Source organism: Monomorium pharaonis, chromosome 1 (assembly GCF_013373865.1).
Source record: "Monomorium pharaonis isolate MP-MQ-018 chromosome 1, ASM1337386v2, whole genome shotgun sequence".
NCBI lineage: Eukaryota > Metazoa > Arthropoda > Insecta > Hymenoptera > Formicidae > Monomorium > Monomorium pharaonis.
Genome location: NC_050467.1, coordinates 7,512,501 through 7,529,082, shown reverse-complemented (window position 1 = coordinate 7,529,082; position 16,582 = coordinate 7,512,501). Strand labels below are relative to the sequence as shown.

Below are 16,582 nucleotides of genomic sequence, written 5' to 3'. Positions count from 1 at the left end.
AATTTTTAAATTTAATATAATATTTTAAATATAATATTTATAAGCAAAGATTAACTTCAACAAATAATTAAAGAAATATATTTTTAATTATATATTTAATATAAAATATGTACATGAATACCTAATAGAAAATTTTTATTACCGATTTTAAAAATTATTTGATAATTGGGGGAGGAAGGGTTAATAAAATTTTTTGCTGAACATCATATATCGGACATCGGATAGTTTGAACACAGTGAATTTTAGGCATAAGAATTTGATCCACAGTACACGTTAATCGGCCTGCATCATTTTACTTAAATTTGTTAAACGGATCCAATAAGACTAATTTTTTTAATTTGAAGGGAAGGATTTAACCTTATTTCCCCTCCCAGAATCCGCCAGTGAATTGACTAGTAGTTTAATATCTTTTGATGCAAACAAAATCTAACATGTTTCCGTTAATTAAATCTCAGAAAAAAATGAATAAATTCACAATAAAGAAATTATTGCGAAAAATGACATCTCAGTCAGAGTTTGAACCTGGATCTGCCATTATTTCGTGAGAGCCTCGTAGTCAATTCGACCACCAAGATATATGGTGGTATTTCTTATGGGATTTAATTAAGGGAAACATCTTATAGATACTTGTTAGTATATCAAAAGATATTAAGTTGCAACTTAATTTAGTGTGCGCGTGTGTGTATTTCTGATTTAAAAATATATGAAATATATAGTCTTTAAAAAAATTTGTTTTCCAAATAGAGGTCTATAATTTTTTTTAGTAATAAAATAATTATTTTGCATAAATGTTTTATTTATATGAAATATAAATACTATTTAACTTATGATTAATTTGATTTACGACTGAATATAACCTTGTCAAGTAGTAAAATATCTGTATATGTTATGAATGATTTGCTATTAAAATCGAACATTGTTTTATTTTTTTTCCAGCGCTGTATTTACATGGACCAACCTTCTAGTTGTAGTAGTAGAACTGGACGGTAGCGAAAGCGAGGCACTTGATCTCGTAGCTCTGGTGACGAGCGCTGTGCTGGAGGAACACCATTTGGTGGTTGGCGTGGTGGTCGTGGTGGATCCTGGTGTGGTACCCATTAATTCACGCGGTGAGAAGCAACGAATGCACCTGCGCGACGGCTTTCTCGCGGACCAGCTCGATCCTATCTATGTGGCGTACAATATGTGAACGGATGGGCGAGAAAAAGTTGTCACTCTCTCCATATTCCGCTCTTCTCCTCGTCGACAGTTCTTATCGCAGACAGTTCTCGATGTATTGAGGCTGCAGTGGAACTCCATTTGCGAGGACAGTTTGCTCCAAATAACGATGGAACAAATGATTTTAGTAAGAGTAGTTGTAGCTTTTGTTTACTTTATTTCAGAGCTCAACACGCGTTGCACATTCTGGCCGATTTTCAGTTTGTTCCTGCCTAGGGTTATTCCCCTTCACAACATCGATTGGTTTTTGAAAGGTAAAAGAATTACTCTAAGCGGAGTCTAATTAAAAATGTATCAAAATGTACACGTATGTGTGTTGCGCTCTGCTTTATTTGATTCTTTATGAGAATTTTATTCAGACAATTGTACGCTACCGCTCAAAAATTTCAATACGTTATCTAATCTCTCATAAAAAGTTAAATGGAATTGATTCATCAGATATCAATAAAATGCTACTAGATTCATTTACATAATTTGACAGCAAATTAGTAGCAAAAACTAAAGTCTATGCAGTGCAATTTGATGGAAAATTGACAACAAAAACCGAACAAGTCAGTATTTTGTATTTTTATCAATTTGTCGGCAAAAATGATGACAATTTGATAGCAAGTTAGTGGTAAAAAACGAGCAAGATCTGCATCGCATATAATGCAGTTCAACAAATAAAGCAGTTCAAAAAAATAATTTTTTAAATTAGAATATGATTTGTTATTTCCTATACTTTGATCTTTGGATACTAGCACTAATTCGATTTCTAAATTGCTTCATCATGTCACAATTTTGAGAATTAAAAAATAGCGATTTTGTATTTGATCAAAAAAGACCAAATTTGGATCTGTTCTACGCACATTTGGCGTTGGACATTTTCTTTCACACTAGAAAATAATGACTGTGTGATTTATGATTTATCTTTGTAAAGAATGATTATTTTTTACAATATAACAAAGTAACATAATAAAATGTATAATTAGTAATAATTAGTAAATATATATATATATATATATATACACACATACATACACATTACACAATAGCCCTTAATTAAATAAATTTATTAATTGTTCTTTCTTTATTAAAATTAAATATTTTGAATATCTTAGGCAAAACGCTAATTGGCTGATATATGAATATGGCCAGTCACTTGTTCCATCCTAATTGATTAAATATTTTAATGCGCAAGAGCACATCTTGTTTTTTCATACCATGGGATTAATAAGAGATTTGCGTTTAAATATGTGTACATATGTGAAAAATTTTTATGTATGATTTTTTTGTTAAAATTCAAAAACTTGATTTAATTTATCAGCGATACTATTTCCATCATTTTAAATTTACCAATTTTAGCATTTTAGATTTATATTTCTACTATAAAAGATTTCTATACATAAATTTATGCAAAAATTCAGACATATTTTGAATTTTTTGATATCTGTTGAATCCTTTTCTTAAAAGGATGTCGTTTGACTCCGTATGAGAACAACGGATTTGTAAGTCATAATGTATCGTAATTGTGTGAAAACTAATTTCTTATAATGTTTGTTTTTTTAATTTTGAAACAAAAAAAATGTTTATAGAAGAAAAAAAGAAAAAAAACATTATTTGTTTGATTTAAATTTTTTCAAAAGTTTATAAAGATTTTTTTATTTGTTTTAATTATCTGCATACAAGTTTTATTACTGGAGCAAATAAGCGAAAAATTAAAAATTAAACAAAATTATCGTGATTAATGGAGTTCTACTACATGCGTTAAAGAATGTTAATGCACACAGCAAGTATTACTAGCAAAGAGTATATATATGTATAAAGTCGAAACACTTTTAAAATCCAACTGCCACAAATCCTTGGAACTGATCAAATAGAAAAATCAGTATTACTTTACGTATATCATGATGTATAATGAAAATGATCGACGACAAATTATTCGCCGATAATAAACTTTCGAAATATTAAATATAAATTCTCTATAGCGCTCCAATATCCGGTTTGTTTTGCGAATTTTGTTTTACAAAATATTCATCATATCCACCGATTGTCGACAGTTTTGCGTTTTATTTCTACAATATCGAAACTGCACAACGATCATATTTAATCTCGGCATTCGATCTTTATATATCTGCGAACTGAAGGATGCGTGAAAAATTTTCGGTATCAGGTAACTCGCACAAAATCACAATTTTGTACATTTCAAGTCTCGTATTGTAGCGTGCGCAAAAATACTGATGTATTCTTTACAATTTTGCTGCGGAAAACAATCGTTCTCATTGACGGGAGTAACGAAAGATTTCGTCGCAAGGGCGATTCTCGACAATATTCGTTTACAATCGTTTTTTATGACTGTTAGTCGTACGTGTTTTTTTATGATTGAATAGCGATTGAATATTTAATGATTATTCTGATCAGTCGGATATTTAATTCTCCCAATCTTGTCCGCACAAACGAATATAATTACGAAACTAGCTCAAACTCGCGTATAAGGATATTGATACTTTGTGTAATGTTGACTTTAGGGTTGTCATTTATCCTTCTCTTATTTTAATCGTACATGTGTATCGCAAAATCAGAAATGTCAATCGGACTACATGGCCTATACTTACAATTAGACATAAAGATAAGATTAGAGACAATTTTTTTCTTGTAAAAAGGAGGATAAAAATCTGCACGGAAAATTTAACTCGAGAAAAACTTAACATTTTGTACAAAATAATTCGAACAATTTTATACGCAGATTGATCGAACTCTTGCAGCAAAGCATGATTACTGTAAAGGAGAATATCTCTCTCTCTCTCTCCTTTCTTTTAAAATTTTATCATAAAAGTGAACCGTTAAGTTTGAAGTTGATTGCGCTTGATTTCTCTTATAATTTCTTTAGTTATGGATATTCTACCAATATGTACAGTTGTTGATAGCTCTTTAATTTAATATCTTTAAACGTAAGACGACATAAATATGGTATATATAATATTGTTGTGACTGTTATGTGACTATTATTCGTAATTATAATAATCACATGTGTATTTGTCGCGCGGAAGATTGGCAACTGCAAATATTTCATTGGAGAAACACTTTTTTATTTTGCTTCTTTATAAATATTTCTGTTTTTATATCGATAATAATTATATTGTTTACCATGTTGTATTTCTTTTGTTTAATTGTTTTTGATTGTATAATTTTTTTTTTATAATTTTCTAAAATACCAGTCTTTCTAAAATTAAAATTTTGAGTATGTGTAGTATAGATTATAAACAATTAAAAAATTTTTTTTGAATGAAAGATTATTCTTCCTATTTTCAATTGGAAAATTTCTTTAAGTCACACGAAAAAAAAAGATTTGAAATAAAAAACTTAATTCTGCTATATCAATGTAATATATTTAACATTTAAATTCAACGCTCTCATCTGGTGAGAATTATTTACGACACTTATACGAAAATGCAAGTAATTATCGGCGATAATTTCGCCAGCGCAATATACACACACATGGCATTGTGAGTTTATAAGCGCCTGCGGAACATGATGATTGATTAATCGTTCGTAGAGTCGTAGAGTCGTAGAGTCTCGACGGCTGTACATGGGCGGCTTTTTGTAAATACGTAATATGAGAAAGAGGTATCTCTCCTCCTACATACTACCCCTTGCCATTCATTTACGCTTCTCTCTCTCACTCTTCTCTCTCCTTCCCCTTTTCCTCCCCTCCTATCTATCTATCTATCTTTATCTCCTTCCTGTCTTTTTCATTGTTAAGCTATCGTGCCATGTTACTTTGCGTTACTTCCGTACTTTTTCACACGGAAAAACGTACGCTCGAAATAGTTACGTTGTACAGGCTTGATTGCATTGATAGCTTCAGTTAATTAACTGTCATTATTGTTATAGTTTTTAATCATTTCCTTGTTTCTTTTAAGTCATAATTTATTATAACTATCTGTTATCATTATAATAATATTCTAAACAGGGAATACAATTTAATAGCACAAGTATTCAACTTACAATTAGTCAGGTATTTCATTATAATTAATCTTATCTTACTCTTGATTGATTGTATCCACAATTTCTGATGAATTTACTGTACAGATGATTCTTCTCGAATCTTAAGAAATTTGTAAATATTTTTTTAGCAAATTTTCTAAAAACAAATTAGTCGTGTGTGATTAAATGACGTGTTGGTATGATTAACAACAACACATTTTTAATGGAATCACATTAAATTATGAAGTAAACAATCACAAATACTTTGTTCTTTATTCTTAGCACAAGTTTTGTAAAGTTTTTCCCCTACTATAAAAGTTGATTCAATCATAAATTCCGAATTTTATAATGCAAATGCATTATAATATCATCTCGAAAAATTTTTATTTTTATAAGCGAAAACAATTTCCCCCAAAATTATATACTGAGGAGAAAAAGTTTAGCTTAATTAAATTTTTTCATTTAATTTTTTAATTTAAATATATAATTATGTGAACTGAAGAAATTTCATAAAATGAAAATTTTTATCAAGTTTAATTCTTTCTTCTCACAATCAGTGTGTGCGACATTTATATAGTTGTGAAATATTACTCATGGAATTAGGAGAATCAGATTAATGCAAATATTTTCTCTAGGGCAGTCGATGATCCTTAGCGAAGATCTGGAGTTTGAGATATTTTATATTGAGCTTGTAATAATGTCAATCGATTTCTCTCTCTCCATGCGTGTAAGGAATAATAATACGCAAATACCTCCCCGAGGAAAGTAGGAATGTGCAATGAATGATTTTTTTTTATATTGAACGAGACAGGTGGCTGTTATAACTGTAATAATGTCGATTGTAAGGCTATTGGATCAGCAGATATTTGGATCCTTTAGCCCTCGACTTCACGGATTTGTGATTAGAAGTATAATCACGCTTAATATTTAACCCTTTCGCGCGCGATTATAGAAAATTATAGAAATGAACGTTTTATAAGAACTTTACAAGCATGTATTTTAAAATTATAAAGTCCGTAAACATAATCATAGATTGTTAGATGGCGAAAGGGTTAAACAGAGCATTGATATAACGCAAATTTTTACGAGATCTCTTCGCGAGCAATTCTCATATTGGGAAACATTTTATCAAAGCATGTGTGATTAATCCATTAGCACCCAAATTCTTCACCTAAAATTTTATAGTAATTAATGATTTAATCCAAGAGCTAATATCTCTAGTGAAAAAATTCTTATAATTTCTTATGTAATATTTTCAAAAATTTGTTATATTTAAAATTTATAAAGATTTTTGAAGAAATCAGTGTGTGCGACATTTCTCTCTATTATAGATTTTATAATATACTTGAAAATTATGGCTTGATAAGTTTTAAAAATATTTCAGAATTTATACACTTTTCTCAGTTTACAAAGAATTTCTCAAAAAAATTTTCTTAATATTTTTTATAAGTTTTAGTTCGTCCAAAAAATCTGTGAAATTTTTAAAAAAATTATACACAAATTTAAAAAATTTAAAATTATACAATTATTAAAAATTTTTCTATCAAAGAAATTAAAAGTAGAAGAAAAGGCTCGAGAAACGAGGAGTGTTGTATGTAATGTGCAAACTGCTGGGCGTTAACGGATTGATCTTATGATTTGTATAAGATTGTAGGAAATGTTATTTCTGTGTCAAGTACATTTAATTTTAAGAAGGGATATCCTTAGGCGCGCTTAAAATTGCAAGGCGATTTTGAATCTGAGTCAAGATAAAGCACATGATGCGATATATAAATAATCATTTATACTATGATGCATACGGATAATCGCAATTAATCACTATACAATCACTATGCAACTTGGAAAGGACTTTTATATTAAAAATGTTACGTGCCACTATCTAATACCAATAACAATTTTGGTTAATTTTATACGTAATCGCTATGTTCTTATCTTATATCGGACGAGCATGACCGATGAGCACCAGATAAGCTAGAGAACTCCTCGATTGAAAGGTTCTCGCGTGGCCCTACTAATGCAGATCAGAGTACATGCGCGAGTGTATAACGTACGTGCGAGTGTGCGTGTGAGAAAAGTGGTTGTACTATGTATAAATGTCGATAATTAGTTAATAGAATTGTAGCATAGCATGCCGAAGCGCGTCGCGTGATTGAAAAGGTCGAGAGTCGAGGAGAGAGAGGATCTGCAGCTACACGTAGGACGCGGGATCCGCGGTTGATCCCCCTAAGCTCCTATCTTAGATATCGAATCTGGAGCCGATCTGTGAATCGGAACCTAGGCCAGCACAAGTGGTCTAAGGCTGTGTATATAAAATAACGCCCTCTGCGTTAGAATTTATTAAGGTATAGTTTGTACGTTGAGCTATATATATTATATATATTATATACATATTATATATATATATTATTATATTATTATCACGAATAATATAACGGTCACTGTCTTTACCAAGCCGAATAGTATCATCATGCCTCATGTATCACATTAAACGGACATATTAATACTTACTTGTTCGTACCTCTCGATCCGTATCCTCTCGATCCTCAGTTCCTCCACACGATCCATGCATTTTCTTTAGTCTGATGTCATACTTGCCTCGGAACGTGAACCGTTCCGAAAGAAGTTCGATGAGAAGATATTCACGGAAATGATAAATCAAGGTAATTCTAGGCTTTTTATCATATTTAAGGAACATTTTGTCTCGTTTAAAATCCAGTCATTGATTCGCAATTGATTTATAGGCAGAGAGCTCTGCTAACCGAGGGATGTTAGTACGCTCAATGTGGAAGCTAATTAATCTGAATATCGACAATATTGACAATTTAATGCTCGTAATATATTCTGTGTTCCTTATCGTTCAATCGACACAATACAATTTGCGAGATGCTCATCGAGTAATATACGCTAACGATATTTCAGTGAAGGCTAACAATTAGTTAGACATCTTCGAATACCGTCGCAAATTGTATTGTGTCGATTGAACGATAAGGAACACAGAATATATTTTATGTTACTTAAGTAACATAAAAAATCTCATTCTTTCAGAGAAATTTCATCAAGAATACCCAGTGAACACAGTAATATAGCAGCAGTGTAACAGCAATGTAACCGAATATAACAGGTTACGTTACTCTGAAATTACACGTAACTTACATGTAAGTTACAATTTCCGACTCAGCAATATAACATGTTATAATTACATGTTATCTAACCGTTACACAACAGTTACAAAAAAAATAAAATAAAAATTTCATTTTTTTGAAATTATTTTTATCAACAGCACATACTACATTTAGGATAAATTTTAATTAATTAATTAAATTTAAATTTTTTATTTTATTCTTACTTGCCGCTGCTAGGTTTGAACCTGGGACCTTAGGATTACGAACCTTGTACTCTACCTGCTACGCCAATTTGACTCATCGATATGGGTACTTGTTATTGTCTACATGTACCCATACAGCACAAAGCTCCGATTAAGCTCCCAGGGAGTTCATTTTGCTGAGCTCCCGAGAAGCTTACAAAATTCGACAAAACAAGCTCCCAGGGAGTTCATTTTGCTGAGCTCCCGAAAAGCTTACAAAATTCGACAAAACAAGTTCCCAGGGAGTTCGTTTTATTGAGTTTCCGAGAAGCTTACAAATTTCGACAAAACAAGCTCCCAGACAGTTCGTTTTGCTGAGTTTTCAAGAAGCTTACAAAATTCGACAAAACAAGCTCCCAGGGAGTTCATTTTGCTGAGCTCCCGAGAAGCTTACAAAATTCGACAAAACAAGTTCCCAGGGAGTTCGTTTTATTGAGTTTCCGAGAAGCTTACAAAATTCGACAAAACAAGCTGCCAGGGAGTTCATTTTGCTGAGCTCCCGGGGAGCTTACAAAATTCGACAAAACAAACTCCCAGAGATTGAACATATCGGGTAAATTAATGTACTGCACGTATAGTCATATAGTCGCGAGTAGTTCGCAAGATCGTCACTAGGCGAAGGCACGGCGCTCCTTCTCGTGAGAAAATTTACTCCAAAAGGCTTATAAAAGAAAACCATCACTCACGGCTTACCTAGCAGTTAGTACTTCACTAGCAGCAAAGTGTAGTATATATTGTTTTTGTTACACGAAGAGAGTTCGTGGGCCTTTGCAACTCAGAGAGAGCAAAAGGGGGAAATTATAAAAATAAAATTTTTTACGGCAGCTCCTATGTCCGCTTTTGAGAGCTCCCTGAGAGCTTTATTTAAGCTGGCAGGGAGTTCAGAAATAATGTTTTAAGAACTCCCTGCGAGCTTCAAAATAATTCCCGTGAGGCTTCTGTATAAGCTCCCTGATAGCTTCATCTAAGCTCTCAGGGAGCTCCCAAAAGCGGACATAAGAGCTCCCGGGAAGCTTATATAGAAATTTCCCAAGAATTATTTTGAAGTTCGCAGGGAGCTCTTAAAACATGATTTATAAACTCTCTGCGAGCTCAAATGAAGCTCTCAAGGAGCTCTCAAAAGCGGACATAGCAGCTCCGTGCGAGTTTTTTGGAAGCTTAAATGAAGCTTATGAAAAATTTTGTGAGCTCCTCGGGGGCTTCCCGAGAGCTCTCCGTGCTGTGTGGGTACCTATATGTAAACTGACGCGACTATATTATTTTTTATAAAAGCAATTAAATTTTGCATAACATATTAAAAATAAATAGCATTAATTTATTTACTTATTAATTTCATTGTTAAATTTATCTTTTTCCATAACCTTAATAATTTGATGGAAATTGCGATCTATTTAGCACTAATCTTTGAAGCGTTTAAATGATTAATTAGATGGTTAACTATATAGATCATAATTCTAAGAAAAATTGAATAGTATACATTTATTATTCTGTTTTTGTTCAACACATGATAAATTTAGATTTTGTGCATTTTTTGTTTGCAGTAATTGTAGACAAACCGTTATTTTTGAAAACATTATCTTTATAATAATTTTTTTTATTATTAAATAGATCTGTCATTCAGGATATGTTATGTCTGATTTCTGAGTCAACTACGACGCATTGTTCCGTAATAACATTGATACGAACGTGTTATGTTACGATTATACAATTTTTGTTGAATAACTGTAACGCCAAAACGATGTATAACAGCTAGATCACTTGCGTATAACAAATATTACGTAACAGGTTATTTCCATGTCATATAGCACCTACATATCACAAAAATAACAATGTTAAATTACTTGTAACTTCCATGTTATATTGCCGCTATAAAATGTGTTCACTGGGTATTGATACTCGAAACAATGTTATATATCGCAGTTGCGGTATATAACAGAGCGCTCAGTCTAAAAATAAATTTGATATCGTTTTAGCAACATTATTGTGCAGAAAATGTAATTTTCGGCGGAGGGAGGGGGGGGTTGTTTTCTCGAACGATATAAAGTCCACGCTGCATAAAACGCACCGTCACGTTGATCCCGAAGTTTACATAAATGCATATGCAGTTTACAAAGTGGAGGCACTCGAAATACTTATTGCAAATCGCATGCATACGTGATCGGCGGCATACGCCATCCGGTAATCTACATATACCGGCTGATAGCGCAAGATGATGAGTGGAAAAAATGGGACAAACGGATCCGCGCGTGCGATGTATATTCATTAAAACCCCTCCATACGGGGAATACTTTGTTAAATCTTTCACGACCGACCCAGTTCGCGCTGTTCGCCACGAAGAAATCAGTGCACATGTATTTGTCTAATGTTCTTAATTTTTCTTAAAAATTAAATCAAACTTCGAAAAATATGAAAAAAAAGATTAATAACGTGGTAATGTTTTTTATTTTTCGTAAATAAAAATCTAGAAAAAACCTCAGTGTTAAAAAAAATGTGAAAAATACAGTCGTTTTAATGAGACGCATTTTTTAATTTTTTCTCCAAAAAATACGAAAAAATGATTAATAATGACAGCGGACTTTATGATAAGTTTTCCGAGAGCATACATTTTTTCGTCTTTTAGGCATGCTTGTTATCAGAGTTACCTATTGGAAAAAACCTCTTAAATTTAAGAAAAAAAAACTAAGGTCATCAGCGCAAAAAACAATGAAGAACATTATTTTAAAAGAAAAAAATTGAAAACTTATAGCAAAATCTGAAAAAGGAAAACATTTTTTCTAAAATTTTTAAGGCTTTTTAAACTAACAACATTAACATTTGCACGTTTGAAAATTATCGAAATAGTATGGCAGTGTAATCGCGCTACGTTATTCGGACAAAAGGAAATAAGTTTCAAAGCACAGTAAACGATATGCTGAACAACAGCATTTCTCGTTGTTTCATAGAGAAATATTCTACATATAGCTGTACGCATACGCGTAGTGTACGCGTAAGAGTGTAATGCATTTTCTTATCTTCGTTGTCGGCAACACCACGCAGGGAATAATAAAAAAAAATCAATATCTAGTTCACACTCGGAAGTTTTCTTCACCTACAAATAGTTTGCAAATGAAACGTATTCTCGAGTATCTCTTACATATTTTGTTGCAATGCATGCCCACTATCGAATAAAACATAATAACAGCAGTACGTATTTTATTTCGTCTTGAGAATATATATTTTTTATATAACAACCCATACAGCACAACATCTTTCAGAAAGGTTTCTGAAAGATGTGTGCTGTGTGGGAAAACTTTTAAAAGAACATAAAAACATAATATAAAGAAAAAAATAACAAAACAACGTAAAATTTAATGTATTGAAAAGATATAAAAAAATAAGAGATATTTTAATGAAAAAAGTTTGCAATTGTTTACATAATTTTTTATTAAAGTTTTAAAATTTTTTACAATTTTTGTATATTATATACATACTGTTTTAGAATATTTCTAATATTTTTTTATACGAATTAAAACATTTTATAGAAATGTTGCAAAAATTTATTAATTTATATAAATAAAATATAAATTTAAATTTAAAATATAATAAAAGTTAAACATATTATGGGATATTGTAAACTTTTACTAGAAAAAACTTGTAAAATCAAAAAAAGTTTAAGATATTTTTTAAAAATTTTTTAAAATTTAAAATATGAAAAATTATTAAACATAAAATAGATGATTTTTTATACTATGGAGTATAATAGATTAGAATAGAGAATCTATAGGAAAGAAAATCTAGCTAACACACATAAATCAAGTAACAAAAGGTTTCTCATGTTCCTGTAGATTTTATAGTATATTTTTCCTTCGCGAATATTTCTAAATAAATATTCTGATATTATTATAGAAATATGTATCTTTTTTATAATTTTACTTTGAATATTCATAATTGAATAATACTATGTACATACTACGGAAATTTCTTTAAATTGTACTTAGATATTTAAATGTATTATACTGTAAAATATTTAAAAAAATAATGATTATTGTATCAAATCATGCATAATATATTTTATTCTATTTTACTTAATTTTTTAATTCTATTTTATTCTATATGTGAAAATAAGTTTGAAAAATATTATTAAGGTATCTAAGATAGTACTTTTAAAAACATAAGAAATTTTAGAATATTTCTAATTCTGATGACTTTATGTAATGACTGTATTTCAAGACGGACAAAAATCCGGCGCGCAGTTCTTATGAATTAGAGATAAAAACCATACCAAAATTATACAAAGTTCAATTATAGATCTAGATCTTTTTCATTAATCCTACTATTATTGTTCCAGAATGTCTATCTTCTAAAGACTTCTATGAATAATCAATCTTCTTAGTGAAAGCTCTGAAGACCAGGCTCTTTTTAATATAAACTCTCTCTAATGTGTGCTGGCTGGGACAGTAAGAGAACATGATAAAACAATGCTCAAAATTTGTTAAGTAAAAATGCATACTAAATAATGGAGAATAGAAGATCGAATGGAATTGTAGAAAAACCTGATTGAAAATTATATTTGGATAAAGTTCCGAAAAGCGTAAACCTCCGATCGCGCTGAAATTTTAACCAAAGCTCACCCTTGATTAGAGAAGAAAGTCCCTAAAAGGATTTTTGGCGACAAAGCCTCATTTGCTCCCCAGCCTCCTTTACAGTTTTTACAGTTCTTACTAAATATCTCCGAAAATATTGATTTGAAAGAAAAAAGTTTGAAACAAAAAATGAAGCTCACAAAAAGCTCTACAAAAAAGGTTATATACATTTTTTACGTAAACCTATTATTTTGGCTGTTATCAAGAAAAAAGAATTTTTTTTAATCAAAATTTTGAAAGTTTTTATTATATATCGCGAAAAAGATTAGCGTAAAAAATAGGTATAGAGAATGCGTATATGGAGAACAAACACATACGCATACACACGGGGGGTGCAAGAGGGGTGCAATGAGAATTTCGTTCTGCGTGGAAATTCGCAAAGAGTTGTGCAGAGGAACGCGTGGGTGGTGGAGGGTCGGAGCCTGCACCCCCCCCCTATTTTTTCCTAACTCTAACCCACCAATTTTATGTTGCTATTTGGTTAATGTGAAAACATTGAAAACGAACAGCGTGGAAAGTCATAAACCTATGTGGTACTGTACAAGCGTGGACGTCGTTTACTTTACGTTTTATAAATACGATACATAATATAATCTATGTTTTATGTAAAGTAAACAATGTCCACGCTTATACAGTACAAATAATTGTAAAATATTATATTTTGTGTTATATGTTAAACTATTATAGTAATGTTTATATTTTATGTTAAATTATAGAAATATTTCTGTTTTATGTTAAACTGTAAAAAAATTACTTTTTTTTAAATTTGCAATTAAACTTTTGTTTACGTTAAATAAATATATATAACCTTTAAATTAAAATATTTTTGCATATTTAGTAAAACAGAAGTTTAAAAAAATGTTTGATGGAGTCAATTTGACCCCCGCCGAGTTATTTTAGGTCATAACAGCCAAAATAGTAGGTTTACGTAAAAGAATGTATATAACCTTTTTTGTAGAGCTTTTTATAAGCTTCATTTTTTTGTTTCAAACTTTTTTCTCTAAAATTAATATTTTCAGAGATATTTAGTAAAAACTGCAAAAACTTCGAAGGGGGCGGGGGGCAAACGAGGCTTTGTCGCCAAAAATCCTTTTAGGGACTTTTTTCTCTAATCAAGGATAAGCTTTGGTTAAAATTTCAGCGCGATCGGAGATTTACGCTTTTCGGAACTGTATCCTTATATTTTAAATATATATTAATTGGCTTTATAGTTATATTTTAAATCGAAAAATTATTAGATACAATATTTCAAATAATAATAATAATAATTAGTGTAATTTGGTTGCTAGTAAACGATATAAATGTAAAAATATTAATATTTTTCACAATATAAAACTTATTGCCAAGTAATGTATTATATATGTACATTTTATTTTGTTTAAATATTGTTACAAATATGATATTGTTTTTACATAGCAGAAGATCATCAATACGAATATACCATGGTATCCTTTTCTATCTTATGGAAAAAGACGATCTTAACGGATGAAACAGCTAAAAAAATATAGAAGAAATAGTACCAGTGTTTTGAATTTTTTTGTACATCTAGTATATGAATAGATAAAAATATCTGCCAGGATTCAATTGTCTTCGCTACACCGTTTTAAAGAAATAAAATATAACTTGAGATAATTGTGCATTTTCACTGTCAAAAGTTTAAACTCATAAGTGAAAAACATTGCAAATATATGAAAAATACCTTTGTAAGAGTAAAAATAAGACTCCAACTATCGTTTAAGTTTCTTACATCTAGATTTACTATGCGTTAGGCGTAGATATTTAAGTATTTCAAATTGCATGCACTTTTGTCTAAGATTGTATACGCTCTTAAACAGGAATGTACTTTTTTCCTTTACTTTTGTAAATTTTAAACTTAGAAAAAATTAATAAATTAAAGTTTATATGTTTTAAAAAGAATTATAGTAAAGTTAAAAATTAACTCATTTATAGTTAACTAATAAGTCAAAGTAACAAATTCAGTTAAAAGTTAAAAAAAATTTTAACTTTATTACTTAATTTTTAACTTTTTAATTAGTTATTACTCAACTCTGATTTGATTCATTGTTTCTGTTGATTATGTATGCATGGTATATTATAGTTGTTAAATTTACCCAGGAAAAATTTTTCATGTAAAAACATATATAAAATATGTTCATGTATGCTTATAGGTTTTTTTAATAAAATTTTTGTTTGGTATAAAAAATTAATAGTCATATTGAAAAGATAAAACCTATTTAGAAACATCATTTTTGCATTGCCTTTTTACAAAAAACTAGGTGCAAAAAATAAGAAAAAAATTATCCATATACAATCATATATATTTTATGAATTAAAAATATAATATATGATTATATGTATTATAAGCAATTTTTTCTTCAAACTTAATTTTTTTGTAAAGAAAATAATGCAATAATTTTATTTTTTAAATTAATTTGTCTTTTCAGTATAAAACTATTATTTATTTTATATCAAACAAAAATTTTACAAAAAAAAAGAAACTGGTATAAACATATATGGACACATTTTATATATGTTTATATATGTTTTAATATAAAAAATTTTTTCTCGGATAGTTTTTCCTAATTGATCCATAATAAACCATTGTAGATTATTTGTCATGTAAAATTATCATAAATATTTACAAGAATTGTATCTTTAAAATGTCATAAAGATTCGATTTTAAACATGAATCGGAATATTGGTCAGAAATATCTTAAAATTCTACATCCTGCGTCAATTGGAAAAACAACGCGACGGCGTCGGCGCGCAAGCGAGTAAATTCGCCACTTCGAGAGCCGGGCCGACTCACGCGATTGGCTGGTTGGCTGGCCAGCCGGCCGGCCGGTCATAGAAATTCAATTCCCGCTAACTCCTTTCTCTCCTCTCTTTCTCCCCTCTCGTTTCTCCGGTCAGGGAGAGAACGCGGCAAAGCGTGCGTGCCAGTGCGTGCGTACGTTCGAGCGAACGAGCAAGCGAGACCGACGTCGGTTCCCAGGGGAAGCCCGTTTCTCTCGGACTACGCTGCGGCTGCGAGCGGCCGTCAGTTCACGTCAGTTTGTCAATGGCGTTGCTCTCGCGCACATGATCGTCGTGCCTTCATTACAAATAACAACAAACGTAACAATACCACGGAATATCGTAAACACCCGCGCGCGTGCCATCCTCGCCGTCGCCGTCGCCGTCGTGTGAAAGCCGGCCCGGAGCGTAACGTAACGCGCGTCGAGGGAGCCTCGCAAGCGAACCGCGCGCGGAGAAGAGGAGTCGGAATCGAGGAGCGGCTCGTGCGGCCACGCTGCTGTCCGCGCGAGTGGTGCGCGTCGAACGATCGATTTGGAACCTAGGTATGTAGATCGCGCGCGCGTGCCCAAATCCTGCACCACACTCGTCGTGTACCTGATTGACGAGACCGAGG

The 16,582-nt window shown here is 31.2% G+C and overlaps 1 protein-coding gene across 9 annotated transcripts in view; it reads left to right on the top strand.

Moving 5' to 3' along the window:
- The window catches only part of LOC105831838 (disco-interacting protein 2), a 72,584-nt gene extending 64,893 nt beyond the window's left edge, over positions 1 to 7,691 (top strand). For all 9 annotated transcript variants that reach the window (XM_036295335.1, XM_028194635.2, XM_036295334.1 and 6 more), the window contains one exon: positions 937 to 7,691. In XM_036295335.1, coding sequence (XP_036151228.1) covers positions 937 to 1,189 — 253 coding nt within the window. In that variant the 3' untranslated portion in view covers positions 1,190 to 7,691. The remainder of the gene's footprint in view (positions 1 to 936) is intronic.
- Positions 7,692 to 16,582: the final 8,891 nt, after the last annotated feature.